The sequence below is a fragment of the Homarus americanus genome, unplaced genomic scaffold (assembly GCF_018991925.1).
Source record: "Homarus americanus isolate GMGI-L3 unplaced genomic scaffold, GMGI_Hamer_2.0 scaffold32929, whole genome shotgun sequence".
Taxonomy (NCBI): domain Eukaryota; kingdom Metazoa; phylum Arthropoda; class Malacostraca; order Decapoda; family Nephropidae; genus Homarus; species Homarus americanus.
In genome coordinates this window covers 8265089-8292040 of record NW_024737097.1, presented here as the reverse complement: position 1 = coordinate 8292040, position 26952 = coordinate 8265089, and the positions used below count along the sequence as shown (strand labels likewise).

The following is a 26952-nucleotide window of genomic DNA, read 5'->3' as shown; positions in this document are numbered from 1 at the left end:
TTTTCTGAGACTACAACCAATAAAATTGGAATACTTATACTCACTAGGGTCGTTAGGATGTCCTTGGTTCCACTGTTGATATGCATTACCCCATCCCTGTGGTGCAAGATTACTGGTTCCATTTTGACCAGGACCACCCCCACCCTGTCAACATGTTGTACAATTAATTCAAATGTCAACTTCTTGTTAACAGTATCAAGTGTTCAGTTTTTTGGGTGATATATTTCTAAATTTAACTAATAAAATGACCATCAGGAATAAGTGGGTAATTACTCTGGACCTCATGCACAAAATGCAAGAAAAACTTTCTCTACTGGATAAATTGACTTGGACAGGGAATTATTGCTATAGTATGGTCAACATTTCAACACTGTTCAATAAACTTACCATGCCTGCTTTTTCTGCAATCATTTTTTTAGCATTGTCTATCTGCTCTGGAGTACCGCGGATGATAAATGTTTTTTCACTAGGATTGCTGGGGGGTCTTCGATCAAGTTCACAATGGGCACCTGTTTGTTGATTGATAGTTCGGATGGTTTCTCCTCCTGTCAGAGGAAAACCTTATCGACTGTTCAATCGTGTAATGCTACGCTATTCTAAAAATAAGGCAAGTCATTTTCCAATCAGGAGATGTGGGTATCAAATTAAAGTAATGGCTCTTGAGCAACATATTCCATTCCCAACTAAATGTTATAGATCAGCAGAACCATAACAAATGACACTAGTATACTGTACAGCAATACAGAATGATGGAAAAAAAAACAAGGCATTTTCAATTCACCAACTTTGAGTGAATCAACACTTCTGCCTTACCAAAACACTTTGAATATACTGTACAGTAATTCACTTCTGTCTCCACAAACAACACTATTTTACTTGAATACAAAGTTTCTCTCCATTTAAACCCTCAATACAGTACTGAAAACTGCCTATCTCCTTTCACAACTAACCAAAATTTTCTCCTCTTACATACTTCATCAATGACTTCAATTTTAATTATCTAACACAGCAAATATAACAAGGTCAATTGCTGACTACAATTTCAAATCTGGGCAATTGTAATCAACTTCATCCTCAACTCATTTAACAATGCTCCTCTTGTGTACTGTTCCATTCATAACAAGCTAATCACAAAGGCACAGCTTAATGGTTGTCCCTAGCCAGACATGGGGTCAATTATAATCCTAATCAAATAATCTTTCTGATAATGTCTTAAATCACCATTAAAATTCTTAAGTTATAACCATAATGAAATCAGGATGTTTAAAATGTAATTATCATACACATTAACAAAATTATAAAGGATTCCAGTGCAATTATGATTAGTTTCCAGGATTTTTCATTTTGCCTAAACTCTATACTCTATGCTTAACCTGATAGTGTGGTACTGGAGTATAATGATTGCCACAGACATGTACCAGACTGTACGTGACCAGAAAACTTCTGCCTGCCCAAACAGTCAACCTTCACCTCACCGAACAACTCAGTTCTGCCAGTCATGGATGCATAATAGTGGATCTCTGGACAAGTAGATATATGCATTGAAACATTGGAATTACATGCTACTTGACTAAAGATTTCAAACTCCAATCTGCAGGAGGTTTAAAGGGTCTCTCACTGCACAGAAGATATCCTCACTATACAGTAGTAAAACAGTGCCAGTAACATGTTAAAACCATTTGTGACTATTCCTGGATTGATTGAGGATGCTAAAAATGTTGATGACAGTGATAATGAAGGTAAGTATACACAGCTGGCATTCCTGCAGACAGGAACCATGTTTTGGAGCATTTGCCTTAGCATGATTAACATTTTCTCCACAACTTACAAAATGTTGAGGAAACCGACTCTATATCCACCACCAGATGGAATTGCAGCAACAGGATGCACCATTCAGTTCTTAACATTGACCCTAAAATGCTGGACCAGTTGGACTACCCTGGCAGGCTCAACAAGTACAAACTTTACATTGTGAAATGTCACAAAAATCCTCTCAACCTTTGACATAGCAACTGCAAAGTGCCAAGGAGATTGGTGTGCCATGAAAACCTTTCTTGTTTCATAAGTTGCAAAACTTGCCTTCTGTGTCCACCCCCAAGACCGAGACGTCTGAACCACCAAAGAAAAAGTACTGTACGAGCTCTTCTGATTCATGGCCCCATCGAACAGCCCTGCACTATCGTCAACCCAATCCCAAGTAACCTTATCTGTGGCAACAACATTTGGAAATGAAACTGACCCCCTTCTCTACTGGTAACACAACCAAGCAACCTTTCTAGAGCTCACTACACTTGCTATCCACTGATGACCATATCAGCATCTTTAACCCAGTAGATACTTCTCTCCAATGGTACACTGCCAGATGCCCACTTTGATGAGCTCCTGTTTCTCAAATGTAATAATCATATCAACTACTGACTGTAGATTTGCTCACTCCTAATTCAATGTATAGATTGCATGATTATAATTCAGAATAAAATATAGTAGTGTATATATCATTACATTCTTCCACAAACATAAAACAAAAAATGAGGAACATACCCTGCAGCTACTCATATTTAAATCATAATCAAATACTGTATGGTAATCACAAACGATTGATATTTATAAAGCTCTGTAATCATCAAATCATGGAGATTTTTCACAGCTCATATCTATCAAAATTTTGTCAGGTCTGTACTGTAATCATAACCAAATGGTGTAATCGACCCCATGTCTGAAACCTTATAAGTAAACCTCAGTTAACCATATTCACATCTTCGACAAAGGAGAATACTTACCTTTACCAATTACTAGACCACACTTGTTTGCAGGTACATTAAAGAAGGCCTCTACTTTATCATTTGGTCCACCCCGACCACCGCTGCCACCTCCACCCCCGCCGCCACCCATTGGTCCTCCCATAGGTCCACCACGACCCACTGAAATAATTTAGCATTTCTTTAAAGTCTTATGCCTTGTAAATCAAAGTATGATATTTCACAATTTCAATTTCACCATATTCAAATTTAACAATACAATACACAAGAGTTCAATGACAGTGGTAAGATTCTACAAGGAATATTCCACCTTAAAACCAGGTCTTTTTTTCCTGATATATGCATGCACATACAATGTACATGTTGAATATGAATGTCACAGAAATAAAGCTTAAAACATTACATCCGATTTATGCCATGTAATACATACTGTAATGTCCAAACAAATGTTTATGTATTTCCTTCAAAGACCAATATGTTACCAGCCTTTAACACCATTCTACAGACACTTACACATCGACAATGAAATACTAGTTCTGCATGATAACACTACAATACACCTTAAATTGGAAATTAATCTGTCAATTATGATGAATCACCACCTAGCAGTAAAGTTTTTAATGGCCATTCAAACTAGTGTAGTGCATATGACAATAAAAAACTTATGAGTGAACTTATGGAATAGAAATGGAATAGAAATAGAATATAATTGGAGTATCGTGGAAGAAACAAAAACACTTCAGAAAATAATTCAAAATACCTGCTCAATATGTAAATTATTGCACATATTAGTTTTGTAAATACTTTATAGCTGCTGACTTACCCATTCAAAAGATAAATCACCTCCTGACAATGGATCACACAAATCAACAGAAATATAACGAAGATTTAGAAGATGAAGTGCTTACACCTGTAACAAGATAGTCACTTGGGCATGAAATTCCATCCTGTAACTTACCAAAATCTAAAAAGACTTTAGCTGGACAAAAGCAAAATACTAGACTTGAATTTATATAAGTCCTTCCTGTGATACATCTACATCACCATGCTCAATTCTCAGATTCCTGAGAGCACAGACAGAAAGAAAGTATTCCCAAGACAGCATGAGATAATATGAATGATTAAGTGGATTTAAATGTTTGCCTAATTCAGGTTACAAAACTAAACTAAAAATCTGGACACTATCAAAAGTTGCAGCAACAGCTGTTTTCATAAAAAAAAATAAATAAATAAATACACAAGTAAATAAAATAAAAGCTGTGTGAAAAGAGGAATAATTTAATTTTAATCATTGGTAATGTTCAATCTAAAATTATAAAGACCTGTGATCAAGGATTAAAACCTTTGCATCGAGATATCCAATTGTGGTAGGTTACATGTTGGACAATTTTTTTAAGTTTGAATTAAATTTGTATCAACAAATAAATGATTCAGAATCAAAATACTTTATTGCAGGGGATAAGAAAGTGGATGGTGTAGTAGACTTGTAGCTCCTGCTTCATGTGGGTGAAGGCAAGGGACATCAAGAATTTGATGACTATCACAAGTCACTCCACGAGATCTTTTGAGGAATTATAATTCAGAAGATGGGATGACCTGACAGAAGGATGAGGCAAAGGGCAGCAACTGTGCACAAATGTTAAGAGAGCATAACATCAAGTAGTTTAGGAGATGTTACAGCAATATGATTGAATGGCTGATAGCAAATAAGTGTCTTGGGTTTCCCCATGGTTCATGTCACCCTGCAGGCAAGCAAGAAAGGAATTGCCAGATTTGAGCATTAAAAGGCAATACAGTACCATAACTTGTTAACACCTATATATTCTCATCATCACAAACTGCTGTAGGAGTATATGTCTTATGCACTTCATGTATTTACACAAGTCACAATGACTACAAAGGCAATTCATGTCCACATCTAGCTCATATTCTCACATGATAATGTACAGCAATTTCAAAACTCAATTCATTATTTACATTGTATATGCCATTTCCTGCATTTCAAGCAGCACAATAATAGTAGAATCTTCCTTATACACTTAACTTCATTAATTCACAAACAATCATATCAAAGTAATGAAGTATGTCTGCAGTGACTACTATATAGTATACTTACTCGGACCTCCAGGTCCCCCTGGTCCTCCCATACCTCCTGGCCCACCCGGTCCCCCAGGTCCACCTGGCCCACCAAAGCCACCACGACCCATGGGTCCACCTGGGGGACCACCTGGACCACCACGACCCCAATCATTATTAAACCCTCCACGGCCACCGCCGCGGCCTCCGCCGAAGCGATCCTGTTGAGGGTCGAAGTCGTTAGAGCCCTGCAGATTTTAAAAATTACCAAGTTTCAGTTTGGAGTATAGGTTGATGTGACAATTCAACATTAACGATTTTTCACTTCCATAGCAATTGTTTGTAGTCTTAACACTGTATATACCTTAAAACTATTTGTATTACAACCTGCATCTTGGAATATCAATAAATGATGAATGTCACATGCATTTCCTCTCATAATAATTATAAATACAATAAAAATTCAGTGGTATGACATACTTAATGCAACAAAATTTTACAAACATACAGACAACCACATTGGACAATAACTCGGCTGGATGTATGAGAGGAAGAAAAGAATAACTTTCATAAGAATACCTGGAGATACAGTACATCTTTGCATATATATATATATATATATATATATATATATATATATATATATATATAATATATATATATATATATATATATATATATATATATAATATATATATAATATATATATATATATATATATATATATATATATATAATATATATATATATATATATATATATATATATATATATATATATATATATATATATATATATATATATATATATATATATATATATATATAATATATATATATACATATATATATATATATAATATATATATATATATATATATATATAATATATATATAGTATATATATATATATAATATATATATATATATATATATATATATATATATAATATATATATATATATATATATATATATATATATATATATATATATATATATATATATATATATATATATATATATATATATATATATATATATATATATATATATATATATATATATATATATATATATAGTCTTACCACACACACTTACTCTTTCATCCCCCCCTCCAAACTCATCACGATCTCTGTCTCTGTCTCGGCGGTCTCTATCTCCTCTATCTCCTCTGTCACGGTCTCCTCTGCGTTCTCCAAAGTTCCCGCCACGCCCACGGCCTCGATTACCAAACTGTGCTGCCTGGGTTTCTTTTTCAGCTATAAGATCGTACACTAACTGCTTGGCCATCTCCACCTGTCACGAATAAATTATATTAGTTTGTCAAAATATAAATTCATCAGTCTACTTTGTGTATGTAAGAGAACATTGGTTGTATGTCTTAACCTTCTGGAATAGTTTCACCAGCAGTAACTTTTACCTTATGTGGTTCTCCGGTGATGCGCAGGGGCTTTTCATTTTCTTGTTGAGGACCGTCTTGTATAATAACCATCTTCGCACCAGACTTCTCCTGCAACTGCTTAATCGTTTCACCACCTTTCCCTAAAGTATATTTAAGAATTCATTACAAATATGTATGCATTTACTCAGTACACTTATGACACCAGTAAAAGCAAAATCAGAATTTTTTGAAGGACTTAAATGTTTATACAGGGATTGATCTATTCAGTACTTACCAATAATAAGTCCGACTTTAGGACCAGGAATGCTAATCTCTACGGTAGCAGCATTACCACCCATGTCCATCCCTGGAGGTCCCATTGGGCCGCCTCCACCACCACCCATTCCTCCACGACCCCTCCTATCAGGAGGGCCATCTCCACGAGATACAATTTCAAAGATCATTTCTTTTGCACGATTGATTGCTTCCCTGGAATAAAAATAAAAAATGTGAGCAGAGGATGAAAATTTGTTTTTACATTAGAGCATGAATGAACATAACCTGAAAACTGAATATGTATACAGTATGTGGATGTTAAAAATTCACTCATCATATGTTTAATAAAAATCTGACATGATCACCTTTGTTAAAATATTAAGTAGGATATCATAACTCCAAAAATAATGAAACCACTAATGGTTTATGTATTTTTTTTTAATTTTAACCAATGACCTTCAACCCCAAAAATGTTTAACACCCATCAATTAGTTTTTCAGCTGTAGAAAGTCACTTCTCACTACATGTGCAGACTTTGGGTGCTGATGGTCTTAGAAGATTTTCCAAAAAAAAAAAAAAATTAAATAATTTGATATGGCTCTTTAAAGTTCTGTCAAGACAAAATTAACCACAACTCCTTTCAGGTACAGACCCAGAGCAAAAGATTCTTATACAGTCAAAGATGGAGGGTGCAAAATCCACTGTCCTTCATTGCCCCCCTCAACTCACAAACAAGCACCTCGCAATTCAACAATCGAACTTTGACACTTCCACATCTCAATAAGATCCGGGAATGGATGTCAAGGTTTTGTTTAATAATTTCACGAAACAATTTACCCAATCAAGTTTTACAATATTTGACATAATAGGTTACATTATTATTAGATAATCATGACGTAGTGGAACGCGTGTTTTGGTGGCTGGGGGTCGCAATGATATCAGAATCCTCCCAGCTGTATTGTCCCTCAGAATGGTAGCCAGAAAACTAAGCATGAATGTGAGGGATAATACGGTTCATAAGAGAACACTATCACCCTCCCCACAATGGATAACACGATGGGAGTATAGCCGACATATGTACGACCAGATTAATATTAAAGTGTCAACACCACTGATTAAGGTTGGATGGAAAATAAAGTACAGTAAAAGCAGCATGACCATATTTATTGTTAGTTATACTCGTATAGGTAACCACTCTACATTTCTGTAAACATTAAATTAATCGGGTTAAACAATAATTCAAACGATCTATTCTTTAGATTACAGAAATTATGTGTAACACACAGTCCCCAAAATTATTAATTCAGTATACAATCCAGCCACCCTGCTTTTCAATGACAGCCTGTACCCTGCCCAGCATGGATGGTCTTGCACCAGCTCTGGTCTATCCCTGGAGTATTCCCCTTGTTAATGTGCACCATATTGTCAAATAGTGTAAAACTTAATTGGATAAACTTTCATGAATTTATTAAACAAAACAGTGACATCCTTTCCCAGTCCTTATTGAGATATGGAAATATCAGAGCTCAGTTGTTGAACTGCAAGGGTGCTAGTTTGTGTTGAGGGCAATGAAGGGACAGCAAACAGTGTGACCACTGCTCGAAATGTGTTGCTAGATCTTAAAAATTTTACCCAACCTTGAATGTTTGAAAGAATTTTTTGAAAACCTCTCATACATTGAAATTTCTTAAATATTTATTTTATTTTTTATTACTTCCATTTTACATTTAACAATCATAATTACTTAGATATGGCTGTTCTTTTGGCACTTAATTTGCCAAGTAATTTGGCATCTCTGGGCCCATGATTCGCCAATTTCGCACCTCTAAATAACGTGAATCACTTATTTTGAAAGAAATATTTGTAGTGATGGGTTGTCAGACCACAGCTTACATCTCAGAAACGGTCCAGACTTGACCCGACAATAGGGGGGTCAAGTGTAAGGGTAACCCTCGCGGCCACTCAAGGAGTTACAAATCAACTAGCTCCCCTTCCCATGTCACACGGCCCCAACAAACATGTAAGAAACCACCTGCCGACTCTCTCCCAATATACACAACTACAGTGCATCTCAGACAAGGTCCAGACCTAACCTCACATTAGCCAGGTCAAATGTAACCCTCGAGCCCAAGTCAAGGGGCCACAAATCAACCAGAGCCTCTCATGTCACACGGCCCCACCAACGATGTTAACAGACAAGCATTCATCTGAAGATTTCTCCAGAATATACAACAACTTATAGTCTCAGAAAAAGTCCAGACCTGACCCTACATTAGCGAGGGCAAACGTAAGGAGACCCCCGATCAGCTCAACCTGACGTCTCCCAATATATAGGACATCGTAACCCTCCCTCGAGAGAGAGAGACAGGGATCGGAGGAGGAGGTCCACCACAGCCCAGTCCCGCAAGACTTCCCTCCGGTGCCCAGCTAAGCAGTCTCCCATAGAGACAACCCAGGACCACCTGCTAGGCCTCCCCTAGGTCACGTGAGTTTTTGTCAGAGCTTTCCATGGGATGAGTTACTTACGTGGGAAGTGTATTCATTTCATGTTCGTGTCCGAGGATCAGTGTCTAGTAACGTAATATGATGTCCTAGTAACGTAAATATAGTGTCCTAGTAACTTCAATAGAAGGTGTTATTAATGTGTCCATGTCATGTTCGTAATTAATAAAGAGTTGTAACGAAGCGGTGTTTGAGAAGTCGCCCTTAAGACGTAATAGATGTGTGTTGACGCATAAGATAAGTGTAAGTCCAGTTCAAATAACTAACACGGCCACGCTACCAAAGTCTTCCTCTCTTTACATTTCTCTTACTATCAATATTCTACCTATATGTAATCTTCTTGTGAGTTTGTCTCATTATATATTAAATATATATTTTTAATTGTTGTGTCAAATAAAGAAAGTCTATCCTCTCTTAAATAAGTCTTACTTTCTAGACCAGTGAAATATGTGTTGATTGGCCTGGCACAGGCTGAGTCATGCACCTGCCCTCCCTCCCTCCACTCACCTTGGTCATTTACACAGTAACACTGGACTGCTTTTATAATTGTTTCAAGCATGGTACAACAAATTACTAGTACAGTACAACAAGTCTACTTGTTTAAATAAGTAAAATGTCTGCACACATGTATGCTCTTCATTTTTCTTATTTTATAGTTTTATATTATATTTTCTTTATTTCTAATCCATATTAGAGTAATGTAAGGATTTTTTTTAAATACGACAAGCGATAAACACGGTAATTGGGGAATGCTCGTGAAAATGCAGATTCGTGAAAAAGCCAACTTCTGAGCCACAAATTTGTGAGGTCAGACTGTGCATGCACCAAGACCCTAATCCTCAACTTGATAAACTTAAACAGTATTAACCTTGCTCTTTAACCCTTACGCCTGGGTGACGTTCCAGAACGCGCGCCTTTTCCCGGCACTGTTTAAATGCCCAACACGGGTTAACAGGTACCAACATGACCATTTTTCTCTCCCAGCACACGGAGGGGAGCGTGGGTAGTCCCAGGGCGGTCAGTAACCATTTGCCCGTGGTCATGGAGAGAAACCCCTCAAGCTCCTGTGTCCATTCACCCTGCCATCTTCCCCTCCAATAGAGCGTCGTCGCCACGGGTTGGATGATAGCGAGATACGGTCAGAACTATTTGATGTGAGTGCTGTACTGTGTGAATGTGGTAAAAGTGGTAATGATGGCAGTGATTATGAGCCTAGTGATCATGAGGATAGTGTCGAGTTAGACAATGTTTTAGAGACAAGTGAGGAAGACGCGGGCAAAGGGGCCCTGCCAGAACGGCATATCCCCGCAACGAGCTCACAACCCAGAAAGGAACAATGGATGCCTTTGTTTGGTCTAATGGCTGTAATTTCTAGCCTGATATCCCTGAATTCAGACGATCATCATGTGGAATTACTCCTGAATTTCCTTGTACAGAGGAATCACGTGATGGATTATTTTTGTGCTTTCTTTGATGGTGCAATCATGGACTTGCTGTGTACCGAGACAAATAAATTTTATCAGTACACATGTGACGCTGACCCCGGCCCCTCGCCACACATGCTTCGATGGAGTGATGTTGTTTCCGAACTACATGTGTTTTTTGCATTACTCATGCTGATGGCACATGTGAAAAAACATGTACTTCAGGAATATTGGATATCTCCTGATGACATCACAGCAACTCCATTGTTTTCAAAATTCATGTCCGAGAAAGGTTTGCCTCCATCCTACGTTATCTACACTTCGTAGATAACGACATTCCTGTGGCTGGTGACAGACTTTGGAAAATCGGGGCAGTTTTTACGATGCTGAAGGAACGTTTTACGAAGTTCTTCAGACCCTTTCAAAACCTAGTGGTAGACGAGTCTCTGGTGCTTTTCAGAGGATGTGTTGTTTTTAGACAATACATTCCCTCCAAACGACATCGCTTTGGGATCAAGTTCTTTGTGCTGTGTGATTGCTATACTGGGTATGTCTTAGATCTCATTGTTTACACAGTAAGCGATGTAGATATACCCAAGGACGACCCACGTGGTTTCTCTGGCGCTGTTGTCAAGAAACTAATAGACCGCTACTCTGGAGGGAATCGTGTAGTCTACATGGACAATTATTATACCTCTCCTGCCCTGGCCAAGTTCCTACTTGAACATGACACCGGTTCTTGTGGGACTGTATGCAAGAACAGGAAACACTGGCCTGTGTTTACTGGTAAACCTGCCCGAGGAGAGATCCAACTGAAGCAAGCAGACAAAATGCTTACAATACGCTGGCATGATAAGCGTACTGTGCAGATGCTGTCAACTGTTCACAAGGGTGAAATGGTTGACAGTGGAAAAGGGGACTGGACCACAGGAGAGGTCATGAAAACCCGACGCTGTCGTGGACTACAATTTCAACATGCGCCTCGTGGACAAGAGTGACATGCAGGTTGGTGCAATTTCAACGTGCAATTGAGTGTAAAGAAATGTCTCAAGTGGTACAAGAAGATGTTCCTACACCCCTTGGACATCACCATCCTGAATGCATACAACTTGTACTTATACAAAATGGGGAAAAAACCCTCTCTCGGGGTTTTCCAGAATCAAGTGATAATGCATCTCCTGGAGAAATATGGCACCATTGTGGCAGCCATACCACAACATCACAGTCAAGCAGGCCTACCTGTCAGACTGCTTTCATGTGACTGGGTTGTTCATCACCACCTGGGCAACCTACCGACTGCTCCAGGTGGTCGTAGGAGGCAAAGGCAATGTTATGTCTGCGCTAACACCAAAAAGCGCACAGCTAAGCATAAGGACGTGACAACGAGGTGCAAGGAGTGTAACGTTGGTCTCTGTAGACCTTGCTTCGTGGAGTACCACTCTAAGAAAACATTCTAAAACAATGTGGCACGTGCTTGTAAACAGTGTAAATAGTAGTGTTAAGTGTATTTGTAAGGAACAAAGTGTCATATTTGTGTAAAAGGTACACAGATGTATGCTTTCACTTGTCACTACCCACGAGCGCTGACGGACAGCTAGCTAGGTGTCACCACAACCTATCACCAACACCTACGTGCAGTCATAGGAAAGCTTCTTGGTAAGTACCTACATTTATTTGTTTGTTTATTTTACATTGTTTTTCCTTTTTATCATGTTGTATCAAAGTGATCTTACAAAATGTACTGTACAGTACAGTAGTTGTACTGTAGTATAACAGATAATGCTATGATTGTTATAAATGTATTTAGTTGTAGAATTATTAATCCGATAATTATTTATATGACTTGCTCTCCCAAACACAAAGACAACCAGACAGCCTGGCGCGCCAGACTGGGTGTGTTTCACCAAAGTTTTTATGAAAAATAATGCAAATAGAATAAATTTAAATGAATTATTTAAAGGAAATAAGTATTTTTATCAGTAAATATATGCATTATTAGCCATCTCAGACAAAAAAGATGGGAAAATGACCCCTAATGCAGTGACAGCGAGCTGCTCGCTATAAAAAAAATATTTCACTAGTCACTGAGGTGCCATGGAAGTTTCTAGAGGGACAATATATAGTTTTTCTTACATCTTTTTTATTGTTTTATCATTTACAAAGGTTACAAATTATTTTTGGAAAAACAGATTTTCTTCATTTTACCCCACGTGGGGGGTACGGTCGGCGGCACCCTAGCCAGGGACATAAGAGTTATATGATGAGAAACTTCATATACAGTACAGGAATCCCTCAATTAGTGGTAATTCACTTAACATTAATTCGCTTTTGCCATAAAGTTTTTTTAATACCTTTTCTACCTAACTATGGGTCAAAATTTGGTTTAGTGATAGCTTGACACTTGGAAAGGGGTAAAATTGGGGATGAGGTGACCTGTGAAATGGCATGTTACCATTGTTACATGTGATGTAGCTATTTTCTCTATTTGTCACATTAGAGCATTATTTTATGGTTGAAAATGGAGAAGTGAGGGGGGCTGAAAGGGCAAAAGAATAGGGGGGCAGGGGCCAATGAACAAGTACCTTTAATATGTAAAATACTATCACATACTGTACCACGGTTCAGTGGTTCCACGCGGGGTCCCCAGAACAAAGTAACTGCAAAACTCATGAGGCAACATTATATGAAAAGTTGCGGGCTGCAAACACATCCCCCCAATTACATTATATCGATTATTTAAATTGCCCAAATACTGTATTTTCAAATTCTTTACTCCACATCATGAAAAAGCTGGGTCAAACTTAACAAGGTTTCAAGTTTTCTATTTTTCCCATAACTAAAATCTCCACCCACCTTTTGAAAAGTCCTTTTACAATGCCTACATCAACTGTTGATTGAATGTAATTAGTCATCAAAACATCACAATTAACTACAGTATTCCGTTCCAGTCTTTAATGTACAATAAAATTTGCCTATCATCTATGCTGCCTCAGAGAACTGATTCCCAGGCCCATGTGCAGCAAATAGTGAAGAATAAACCTACCTTGGCCCAGAAATTGTGCATAACCGGTCAGGTAAACCCCCACTATCTTGTGCCATTTGAATCTTTGCTCCAGATTCCCGCTGTAACCGCGTGATCTGTTCTCCACCACGTCCAATAACTGGAAAGAAAAGTAAAGTTCAATGATACAATATTAGAAAGCATGCAACATGAAGAGGGGAAAACATGCAAACACAATTTATAGTCATCACCCACTGTTTTAACATTTCTCAACCTTTTTGATGCAATTGCTGCATCATATGCAATAATAATTTTCTCGCTCATACTTTTAATCTTATTGCTGGAAAGACTCATCCCATTTGATCAACTGGCGTGTAGGGAGACGGCCACAACATACAAATTATATTTATACCTGCCAGTGGCTTTATGACCATTTCTGCTAATCTGACCTGCCTATGACCAAGTCTGATAATTATCTGACCTGACTGACAATGTCATGTAAACTGGCTTGGCGATGATAATGTTTAAGCTCTTCTGTCAATTATTGTAAATTCACTTACTTATGAAGATGAAAAATGTGTGCAAATATATAACTATGTGTGCCTCTGATAACGAATCTACTTAAAGTGGGGAATTAATCCCAAAGAAATAATGGAAACACGTCAAATTGGAACCATGACATTGTACACAACACAGAATTTTTTTTATATCTTTTAACAATTACGAAACTAAATTTATAAGCTATATAAATCCTTAAAGTTCACTGGGGTCGGTGTGTTGAGGCAACGTAGGTTGTGCCAGCAACCCGATGGTCCGCAGCAACTGTTGCTGGTGTACACTCACTCCAGTGGTTCATTGAGACAAAATACTTATGTTTTAAAAATAAATAATTTTAACAAAATATTTTTATTTACTTAGCTTGATTGGATTAATGAAGGATTAGTAGGAGAATGAAAAAGAAAAAGGAGTAAGTGAATTGTCCACTCTCACTCGTCTTTCGCCTAATCGCTTCTAATTTTACATCTATTCTATAGTCTGCTTCCTTTTGAGTACTGCACCACCCTGTTTGGGTTGGGAACTCATGGCTTCAAAATTATAAAATAATTCACCACAACATGCACGAAAAGATGCAACAAAGGCAGGAGTAAACACAACACAGCACAGGTCTGGTACGGGGATACATGTGCGCATGCTTGACGCCAGGAAGTGGATGAAATTTCATACGTTTCAGCTAAAAATCCATAGATTTTATCGGGAGTTTTAAATCCGTAGATTTTATCTGGAGATTTCAGAGTTTTTGAGTGGAATCCACTTAAACATGGGGCCTTTTTACGTGGAAGGTCATAAAGTTGACCACTTGACTGCGAAACCGCGGATAGAGAATACAGTGCACCCTCAAAGATCTGGACTAAAAGGGGGGACCACCTGTCCGAATATTCCGGCGAATGTACTAAATGTATAAAAATTATAAATATTATCCTGACCACTGGGGTTAGTTATAGACTTTTTCCTGTGAAAAAGACATAATTTTAAGCAAGTTATTACTGTACTCACTTTGGACTCAAATGTACTACACTAGAGGACTAAAATTTTTATCTCCTGTGCAAACTAAGTGATGCTTATACTCAAATTATTCGCTATCTTGCAAGGATTCCAGCAGTGCAAGTTATATACTGCTAAGTTTAGTCTGACATTATATAAGATAAAAACTTAAGCCTAAAACTACCTTCACCAAGGCTGGGAGGAGGTATTGACCAGCCGGCAGCGAAGGTTACCTCGTGTTATTTATTTATCTGTCATATAGAGGATGTTTAAGTTTTTGCTAATAAAATGTCATTGAATTGACTTGGCAGAATATAACTTACAGTGCTGAAATTCTTGTAAGAGAGTGATTAATTTAAATATAAACATACTAAAGTTTACACTAGACCAAAATTTTAGTAATTATTAATTAAGTTGCGTACAGGTTTGCCCTTAGGACAATTATTTCTTTTACTTTCTTCACAATGTTTATGTAGGACAGTGTGAACATTTAAACGAGTAAAAATAAATGAAGAAAGTTACGTATATCTACCCCAAAAATAGAAGTTGAAAAACTGTACTTAAATGTACTACACTAGAGGATTAAAGTTTTTATCATTTGTGCAAACTATGAGGTGTTTATATTCAAATTATTCACTACCGGGTATCTTGCAATTATTCCAGCAATGCAAGTTATATTCTGCCAAGTTCAATCTGTGACATTTTATAAGATAGAAACTTTAAGCCTAAATCTACCTTCACCATTTTAGGAATGCTTCTTAGCCCAGAACCCCCAAATTTTTTGTCAGAATCTTCCAAAATTCGGATTTACGGGGTTGTAGCTCAGCACAAGAAGGATGTGCCCTCCATGTCAAAAGCTGTCTTCCTGAAATAAACTTAGAATCTACAGACAACGATGCCTTTCCTATTCCGTGAGCTTATTCGAGATAATTGTGTCAATTTTTTGTGATGACCGGGAAGTTTAAGTTTTGCAGGACCCCTGAATACTGAGATAAGGAACTGAAATTTTGCCTTTAGACATGTTTGGGGTTAAGGTATTTGGGCAAAATGTGTCTAAATTAAAATTCCAACTTTTAATTTTTGGACCACCCTCACCAATAGCTCTAATGTTTATAGCCGAGACAGATTTACTTTTTTGCATGGAAAAAGATTTAAAATATTACAAACAAATTTGTCCTTTCTCCTTTTTGGGCTTTTCATAAGAACGCATTTAACTTCTAAAGCAAAATTTTCTCTAAGTTGCTGGTTAATGTGTATAACTGACAGCATTACTGATGATTCAATAGGTCTCTGGACTGTTAAGAGGCAGAATGGCTGTAATGCAGGAATGGGCAGCCCGCAGCACGGACCACGTCTTTGTGCGGCCCGCGGAGTGACTGAGAAATTCTATTTAACGTGGCCCGTGGTTCAGGTAGATGAAGTTAGCCAGGAATCAACGATGATTTCATTGTCAATGAGGATCAACTAGCTCTTCAGTCAATGAAAGGGACAGAATTAAAATCAGCATTTGCTTCAAACTGAAATGGGAAAAACTGAGTGGTATTACAACTGATGGGGGCAAGGGCTATGGTAGGCTCCAATGTTGGCCTTGTTGTGCGGATTAAAGCAGAGATGTATGATCATGAATTGAATCCTGAAAAACTGAATGTATTTCATTGTATCATCCTAAAAGAAACTCTGTTCCAAGGCACTTAATTTTAAGCATGTCATTGACCCAGTCATTACTTACATCCACTTCATCAAACCTTGGGCTTTGAATCATCGGCAGTTCCGAGATTTCCTTAAAGATCTGGAATCAGAGAAGGAAGATCTCGTCTACTATTCAGATGTGTGCTGGCTCAGTGAAGGTTAAATGTTAAAAAAGATTTTACCATCTCAAAGAAGATGTGTCTACCTTCATGGAAATGGAAGGTAAGCCAGTTGGAATTAAATGATAACGACTGGCTGGCTGAATTGGCATTTCTCGTCGATATTACAACATCTCAAGGATTTGAACATCTTGTTACAGAAAAGAAATCAACTGATTCATGAGTAGTACAGCCACATCAAATATTTTCAAAACAAACTGCAATTGTGGCAGGCACAACTTCGAAGAGACGACACATTACCCTTTCCTACTCTCCTCGATATTTGTGGAAATTAATTCCCTGGGAAAGGTAATGAATTTGCTAGAAAACTTGATGTTTTGACCCAGGAATTCCAATCTCGTTTCAATGACTTCAAAACTAAAGAAACCAGCCTAAACATCTCTGCACCATTTCATGTTGATGACGCTTCAATTCACCAACAGATGGAAATGATCGAAATTCAAGAGGACCGGGTACCGAGTTAAATTGTAAGTCGTTCCAGAATTTTACAGCAAATATTTCCCAAGACACAAATATCTAGGTCTCACCAGCATCTACACTAAGGAAAGCCTCACTGTTTGCAGTATACATATTTATGTGAAAAAAAATTAAATCACACATGAAGCTTATAAAGTCCAATCACAGATCCAGACTAACAGACGAGCATCTGGAGTGCTGCCTAAGGGTTGCAACCTGTCATTCCTCCAGATTTTGAACGGTTATGTAGACACACCCAAACCAAGGTGTCCCACTATCTACTGTATGTCTAGTAGTACTGTCCTATCTCCTGTCTGACTATAAAAAGTTGAACAATATTGTAACCGAGTGTAAATAGCAAATTAAGTCCCGATGACTTATTAACTTATTTATTTTTTATTTATTTATTTTTTTTTACGGGACTCAGCCCACCCGGACACAGGTCACTGACCCACATCAGGGTCTGGAGGGCAAAAATATAATTATTATTATTATTATTATTATTATAATAATAATAATAATAATTAATAAAATAAACAAAAATTATAATAATAATAATGATAATAGTAATAATAATAAATAATAAAATAAATAAAAATTATAATAATAATCATACAAACTAAAAAATAAATCGAGTGTAAGAAACGACAGTATGTGGTTAAGAGAAACTATTTAAACCCTGCAATTGTGTGTAAATGAGTTAGAAAGTCAGATCAGCAACCTGGGACTAGGTAAAAATTTTTGGGATGCCATATAGCAGCAGGGTCTACCATTAGACAACTCATTATGCTTTCAACATCTTCCCAGGAGGCAGTACCTCCCTGTTTGATAGCGGCCGACTACCTATGTGTGTCTCACAAATTAGAACATATTGCGACTGTAAAATAAATTCATCTGCACCAAAATGTCTTAATAATTTTAACCTTGACTGCTATTATGTTACATGCATTATTTTATTATTACCAGTTTTTGGTCACCTGAAGTTGAAATACATTGTAAATGTAAATTTTTTAAGATACAAATATGCCTATAGGTTGTTTCACTGAAGTTTCCCATGCACCTAGATTAGCTTTAGCATTATTCTGGTGGGTGTCTCATAAATAAGACAAATACTGTAAATAAGAAAAATCAATATATTCAGTGTGTGCTTCACTTTTTTTTCTGTTAAATGCCAAGAAACATTAACATTTTACTTAAAAAATTATTACAATAGATTTGTTTCATAAATGAGAAAAAGACTGTGATTGTAAACTGAAAATATCGTAAGGTGGACATAACGCTAAACTGTTTCACTGTCCGTGCTATTACAATATTAACATTATTTTGGGTTGGGTAGGATATAAATACCCAAATCATAATGCACCCATGACTGAGGAAAGGCTGCCCATGCCTGTAATGTATTATGCTTTTGTTTCTGTTTTCTTTGTTTTTGTACAGCAATTTTCTTTCTTTTTCCATGGTGTATCTTTGTGTTTAGTAAAAACTTTCTAAGCTTTGTTTGGTACATTTTTTGCAGCCTATTGTCCCTAATCTTCATTTGTATTGAATGACAAGTACTGTACATTATACATATATTTTATATCTTGATTTATAACAAACTTTCTCAGTCTATATCTTCCAAAATAATCCAAGGTTACTGTTTGTGACCCTGCTGTACATACACACACAAATACAACAAGTTTCATTCAGGTTTCTATTTAATAAATTCATTAATAAGGAAATAAATTGTGAAACTTGTTCTACGAAGTATCCCTTGTTATTCATGAGGTATAATTTCCAGAACCGCCCCCCCCCCCCCAAAAAATGAGAATACTGTACCATTTTTGGTACCAACAAGCATAAGCATTGAAGGAGCTTTATTAAATGTCCAAATAACAGTTCATTGTAAGTGAGCTTCTGAAATTCAACCCTTCTCCGTATACATACAGTCTGTATGTAACAATTTCTTATTGTCACAATTGATGCATAATGAGTTAAAAAGACCTGCTTGTGTTTCCCAAACACACATACAGTGTAGGTGTTGTTTTTAAGTTAAAATTTTGACATTATTAACCCATGCACTGCAGCTATGTAATTTTTTATGTTGCTCCATTAGTCAATCACTATAGCCATATCACACGTGATATCCTGGATTTTAAATGCTCTCAGCTGTTGACAGGTGGGAAAATACAATCACAATCCATCATTTGGCATGTACACATTCCTGCTGTTATGATCAAAGATATTTTTCTTCACATGGTAATTTAGCCTCAGGGTGTCACAGATGAAAGTGCAAGATCTCCCCACCAAGGCAGCAACAACTGAAAATCCTAATGATAGGACAAATGTGTCAGCAAATTTTGTCGCATTTTCAGATATATCCGACTTTGAAATAAAACCAAGAGGAACTTATTAGCAGTCAAACAAAATAAAGTACTGATGATTCACTGATGAATGTTAGCCAACCCCAGAGGCATGGCAAACACAGACTCATGGCCTTGGGAATTAACTTGTTTTACAAAAACATTGCTCAATTTTGATAGTTCCAACAATGGCTTGACTGATAAATGTGTAGTGACAGATTATGTCAAGTATTTTTTTTTAATATTGATTTAGTAGATATGATTTTCAAGAAAATGAGCAAATTTGGTAATTCTCTCAATACAAAAACCAATCCTTTTTCACCAAAAGATAGACCAGCAAAGTACAACACACTATGGTGCAAAAGTACCGTAAAAATAACACCACAATGTTGGTGTTACAAAAACACACTTCATGATGCTGGTGATAAAATAACACATGGTGTTAAAATAACACACATCAAGATGCTGGTAAAATAATACACATTATGCTGGTGTTAAAATAACACACCACGATGCTGTTGTAACAATAACACACATGATACCGGTGTTACAATAACACACGTCATGATGCCGGTGTTACAATAACACACATCATGATGCCGGTGTGACAATAACACACACCAGGATGCTGGTGTTACAATAACACACATCATGATGCTGATGTTACAATAGCACACATCATGATGCTGGTGTTACAATAACACACACCATGATGCTGGTGTTACAATAACACACACCATGATGCCGGTGTTACAATAACACACATCATGATGCTGGTGTTACAATAACACACATCATGATGCTGGTGTTACAATAACACACACCATGATGCCGGTGTTACAATTAACACACATCATGATGCCGGTGTTACAATAACATATCATGATGCTGGTGTTACAATAACACACATCATGATGCTGATGTTACAATAACACACATCATGATGCCAGTGTTACACTAACACACATCATGATGCTGGTGTTACAATAACACACATGATGCTGGTGTTACAATTACACACATCATGATGCCGGTGTTACAATAACACACATCATGATGCCATAGGCAAGGCCGTCATACACATAAGCCCATTAGAACCGTAACCTCCACTAGGAAACCGGAGAAACCCACCCCTGACAGACCGTACCACTACACTGAAGTTCCACGGATCTGGTATGATCTCCCGTCTCTACTGCTATCCAACGTCACTTCCCTAGCTAACAAGTTCGACGAGCTGGCAACTACAGTCAGGTCAGCCACCGCGAGCGTTGTTGCCATATGTGAGGCTTGGCAAATTGTGCCTGAAACGTGTCATATTGAGGGATATCAACTCTTTCATCACCTTCGTTCACATAGACGCGGAGGGGGCGTTGCCCTCTTCTGTCAAGATGACCTACGCCCGTCACGCCTGGATGTTCAAGTCCCAGCACATGTGGAAGCTTTATAGGAATGTGTTGGGCCACGGGCCCACCTGCGCCACACTGCTTCCATCATAATCTGTGTGGCATACCATCCGCCTCCCTCACCCACCAGAGACACTCTTATCAATCATCTCATTACCACCTCAGAGTTAGGTACCCATGTGCCAAGTTAGTATTATGTGGGGATTATAATGAAATTGACACCACTGATATCAAGGACCAGCTATCACTATCGCAAGTTGTGACCTTCCCCACACACGGTCAAAATACCCTTGACCTTATCTTAACTGACTTAGCGGACCAGTACCAACCACCTCAACCAATGCCTCCTATTGGGTGTAGCACACACTTATCAGTGCTCTGGTCCCCAGCTGCCACTCCCACTCAAGTACAGAGACCCTACATCAAGACCTACAGGCCGATTACTGACTGCAGTGCGCCTCTTCGGGCAGTGGATAGTTCACCATCCCTGGACTGAAGTACTTAGCGTGGATGACGTGGAAACCAAATGGATAAATTATACCAACACCACCACTTCTTCCCCGAGAAGTCGGTCAGATCTCACCCAGCTGATTTGCCCTGGATCACACCTCGTATCAAAAGACTTATGCAACAGAGAGACAGAGCCTTTCATCTCAATGACCACATCCACTACAGGTCCCTTCGCAACCGAGTCATCCGCGAAATACGCACTGCAAAGAAGTCCCACTACCCAACCAAATTACAACACCTGAAGCAGACCAACATCAGTCAATGGTATGGTAAGCTTAAAGAACTCTGTGGACTAAACAATAAGACACACCCCCCCCCTTCCTTAGCCATCTCACTAATGTTGACGCAGCTGAGCAAACAAATAACCATTTCGCTACTATATGCCAGACACTCCCCAGGCTTGACACAACCACTCTCCCTGCTTACCTACCAGCCCCCCTTCCCACTGACTTAGTAGAAGAATTTCAAGTAGCAAAACGCCTGGACAAACTAAAATTAAAACGCTCTACCACCCCCATTGACTTACCAATGAAACTCTTCAAGGAGTTCTCCCCGGAGCTTGCTAAACCCCTGTGCTCCATCATCAATGCTTCTCTCAGTCAAGCCATATGCCCAGCTGACTGGAAGACCTCTTATGTATCACCAGTGCCCAAGTCAACCAGCCCACAATCCTTAATTCAGCTACGACCTATTGCAATCACCCCAATACCCAGCCTAATCTGTGAAAGTTTTGTTTTCGACTGGGCTTATGCTGATATTGCAGAGTCGTAGGCCCTCAGCAATTTGGCAACATGAAAACTTCCTCCACCACTCACTGTCTTGTCAGCTTTCTCGATTACATATACCGCCATCTCGAGAAACGAAAAACGTCTGTAGCTGTCGCCTTCATTGATTTCACTAAAGCCTTCGACCTAGTCGACCACAATATAATCATCAACAAAGCTATTGACCTCGGGCTTCGGAGAAGTCTTATACCATGGCTTACAGACTTCCTCAGTGACCGACGCCAAGCTGTACGCTTCCGAGGGGCTGTCTCCACCTTTCAGTCACTCACCTGTGGCGTCCCCCAAAGGTACCAAATGGGACCACTCTGCTTCCTTATGCTCATCAATGATGCCCTAAGAGAAACCCCTGCTCGCTGGAAATATGTCGACGACTCCACCATTGGGATCAGCGTCAACAATTCTGCTCCCAACTATACCGCCCTTCAGGATTTATTGAACAGTCTCCAAAACTGGGCCACCAACAACCATGTCACCATCAACCATACCAAGACCATGGTTATGCACATCAACCTTCCTCCGACATTTCCCACCTCCTTCCATTACTCTAGGTCCGAACACACTCCAGGTTGTAGATTCCACGAAGCTCCTCGGCGTCACCATAGACAACAAACTAAATTGGAAACCACACGTCAGTGAAGTTGTCAAATCCTCCAGTTTCCGTCTCCACCTCCTCCGCCGACTCAAGTCCCTCGGAGTTCCTGCACCCGAGCTCCTCAGTGTTTACACAACATTCATACTTCCCAAGCTCACCTATGCCTCCCCCACCTGGTCTTCCTCCCTAAATGCCACACAATGTAAACACCTAGAAAAAGTGCAAAAGAGGGCATGCAAGATTATTCTCTCCCCTTCCTACTCCACATATCAAGAAGCGCTCAACACACTGACCCTTTCGACTCTCACTGACCATCACGACCTCATCTGCAAATTTGGTAAGAAGCTTCTACACCATCCTCGACACCGGCTCCTACTACCACCTGAGATCCCTAGCCCGAGAATTGCTGTTCGACACCACAACCGCATCCAGCCCATACGTGCACGAACTGATCGCTATAAGAACAGCCCAGTCCCAACCATTGTAAAAATTATCAATAACTTGTAATAGACCAGTGTATTCATTCCCAGAAAACACTACTCCTTGCACTGTCACTATGTTGAAATGCACTGTAGTTTGAGCTTTTCCCCATCAAGTTATTATATATCTTATTTATATCACTTATGTTACTTGTATATTATTTGTAATTCGAAACCCAATCCCCAAATATGTAACTGTATATTTTCAGCCTTCTGGCTGCCAAGTTCTTTCAATAAACCGTTAATTATTATTATTATTATTATTATTATTTTACAATAACACACACCATGATGCTGGTCTTACAATAACACACATGATGCTGGTGTTACAATAACACACATGATGCAGGTGTTACAATAACACACATCATGATGCCGGTGTTACAATAACACACATCATGATGCCGGTGTTACAATAACACACATCATGATGCCGGTGTTACAATAACACATCATGATGCCGGTGTTACAATAACACACATAATGATGCCGGTGTTACAATAACACACATCATGCTGCCGGTTTTACAATAACACACATCATGATGCCAGTATTACAACAACACACATCACGATGCTCGTGTTACAATAACACACATCATGATGCCGGTGTTACAATAACACACATCATGATGCTGGTGTTACAATAACACACATCATGCTGCTGGTGTTATAACACATCATGATGCTGATGTTACAATAACACACATCATGATGCTGGTGTTACAATAACACACATGATGATGCTGGTGTTATAACAACACACATTATGCTGGTGTTATAATAACACACCATGATGCTGGTGTTACAATAACACACATCATGATGCTAGTGTTACAATAACACACATCATGATGCCAGTGTTACAATAACACACATCATGATGCCGGTGTTACAATAACACACATCATGATGCTGGTGTTACAATAACACACATCATGATGCTGGTGTTACAATAACACACATTATGTTGGTGTTATAATAACACACCATGATGCTGGTGTTACAATAACACACACCATGATGCTGGCGTTACAATAACACACACCATGATGCTGGTGTTACAATAACACACACCATGATGCTGGTGTTATAACACACCATGATGCTGGTGTTATAACACAGATCATGACGCTGGTGCTATAACACATCATGATGCTGGTGTTATAACACATCATGATGCTGGTGTTATAATAACACACACCATGATGCTGGTGTTATAACACACCATGATGCTGGTGTTATAATAACACAGATCATGATGCTGGTGTTATAACACACATGATGCTGGGGTTATAACACACATGATGCTGGGGTTATAATAACATCATGATGCTGGTGTTATAATAACACACCAAGATGCTGGTGTTACAATAACACACACCATGATGCTGGTGTTACAATAACACACATCATGATGCCAGTGTTACAATATCACACATCATGATGCCGGTGTTACAATAGCACACATCATGACGCCGGTGTTACAATAACACACGATGCAGGTGTTACAATAACACAAATCATGATGCCGGTGTTACAATAACACACATCATGATGCCGGTGTTACAATAACACACATCATGATGCTGCTGTTATAATAACACACCAAGATGCTGGTGTTATAATAACACAAACCATGATGCTGTTGTTATAATAACACCATGACGCTGGTGTTACAATAACACACACCATGATGCTGGTGTTATAATAACACACATCATGATGCCAGTTTTACAATAACACATATGATGCAGGTGTTACAATAACACACATCATGATGCCGGTGTTACAATAACACACATCATGATGCCGGTGTTACAATAACACACATCATGATGCCGGTGTTACAATAACACACATCATGATGCCGGTGTTACAATAACACACATCATGCTGCCGGTGTTACAATAATACACATCATGATGCCAGTGTTACAATAACACACATCATGATGCTGGTGTTCCAATAACACACATCATGACGCCAGTGTTACAATAACACACATCATGACGCCGGTGTTACAATAACACACATGACGCCGCTGTTACAATAACACACATCATGATACCGGTGTTACAATAACACACATGATGCAGGTGTTACAATAACACACATCATGATGCCGGTGTTACAATAACACACATCATGATGCCAGTGTTACAATAACACACATCATGATGCCAGTGTTACAATAACACACATCATGATGCCGGTGTTACAATAACACACATCATGATGCTGGTGTTACATTAACACACATCATGATGCCGGTGTTACAATAACACACATCATGATGATGGTGTTACAAAAACACACATGATGCCGGTGTTACAATAACACACATCATGATGTTGGTGTTACAATAACACACATCATGATGCCAGTGTTACAATAACACACATGATGCCGGTGTTACAATAACACACATCATGATGTTGGTGTTACAATAACACACATCATGATGCCGGTGTTACAATAACACACATCATGATGCCGGTGTTACAATAACACACATCATGATGCTGGCGTTACAATAACACACATCATGATGCTGGTGTTATAACAACACACATTATGCTGGTGTTGTAATAGCACACCATGATGCTGGTGTTACAATAACACCATGATGCTGGTGTTACAATAACACACACCATGATGCTGGTGGTACAATAACACATATCATGATGCTGGTGTTATAATAACACACCAAGATACTGGTGTTACAATAACACACATGATGCCGGTGTTACAATAACACACATCATGATGCTGCTGTTATAATAACACACACCATGATGCTGGTGTTATAATAACACACCAAGACGCTGGTGTTACAATAACACACACCATGATGCTGGTGTTATAATAACACAGCATGATGCTGGTGTTACAATAACACACGATGCTGGTGTTACAATAACACACGATGCTGGTGTTACAATAACACACATCATGATGCCGGTGTTCCAATAACACACACCATGATGCTGGTGTTATAATAACACACCAAGACGCTGGTGTTACAATAACACACACCATGATGATGGTGTTATAATAACACAGCATGATGCTGGTGTTACAATAACACACGATGCTGGTGTTACAATAACACACATGATGCCGGTGTTATAATAACACACACCATGATGCTGGTGTTATAATAACACACCAAGACGCTGGTGTTACAATAACACACATGATGCCGGTGTTACGAAAGCACAAATAATGACGCAGGGTGTTACAATAGCACACATCATAACACCGGTGTTACAACAAAACACATCATGATGCCGGTTTTACAATAACACACATGATGCAGGTGTTACAATAACACATCATGACGGTGTTACAATAACACACATAATGATGCCGGTGTTACAATAACACACATCATGCTGCCGGTGTTACAATAATACACATAATGATGCCAGTGTTACAATAACACACCTCATGATGCCAGTGTTACAATAACACACATCATGATGCTGGTGTTACAATAGCACACATCATGACGCCGGCGTTACAATAACACACATCATGATGCCGGTGTTAC

The 26952-nt window shown here is 38.4% G+C and overlaps 1 protein-coding gene across 12 annotated transcripts in view; it reads right to left on the bottom strand.

The window, feature by feature from the left end:
- The window catches only part of LOC121873188 (far upstream element-binding protein 1-like), a 115178-nt gene that overhangs the window by 33599 nt on the left and 54627 nt on the right, over positions 1-26952 (bottom strand). For 8 of the 12 annotated variants that reach the window (XM_042376524.1, XM_042376528.1, XM_042376527.1 and 5 more), the window contains 8 exons: positions 13463-13580; positions 6513-6706; positions 6257-6378; positions 5935-6132; positions 4876-5083; positions 2781-2921; positions 388-560; positions 45-144 (listed from right to left, as the gene is read on the bottom strand). In XM_042376524.1, coding sequence (XP_042232458.1) covers positions 45-144; positions 388-560; positions 2781-2921; positions 4876-5083; positions 5935-6132; positions 6257-6378; positions 6513-6706; positions 13463-13580 — 1254 coding nt within the window. The remainder of the gene's footprint in view (positions 1-44; positions 145-387; positions 561-2780; positions 2922-4875; positions 5084-5934; positions 6133-6256; positions 6379-6512; positions 6707-13462; positions 13581-26952) is intronic. The other 4 variants (XM_042376533.1, XM_042376535.1, XM_042376526.1 and 1 more) reach the window with 3 other exon arrangements.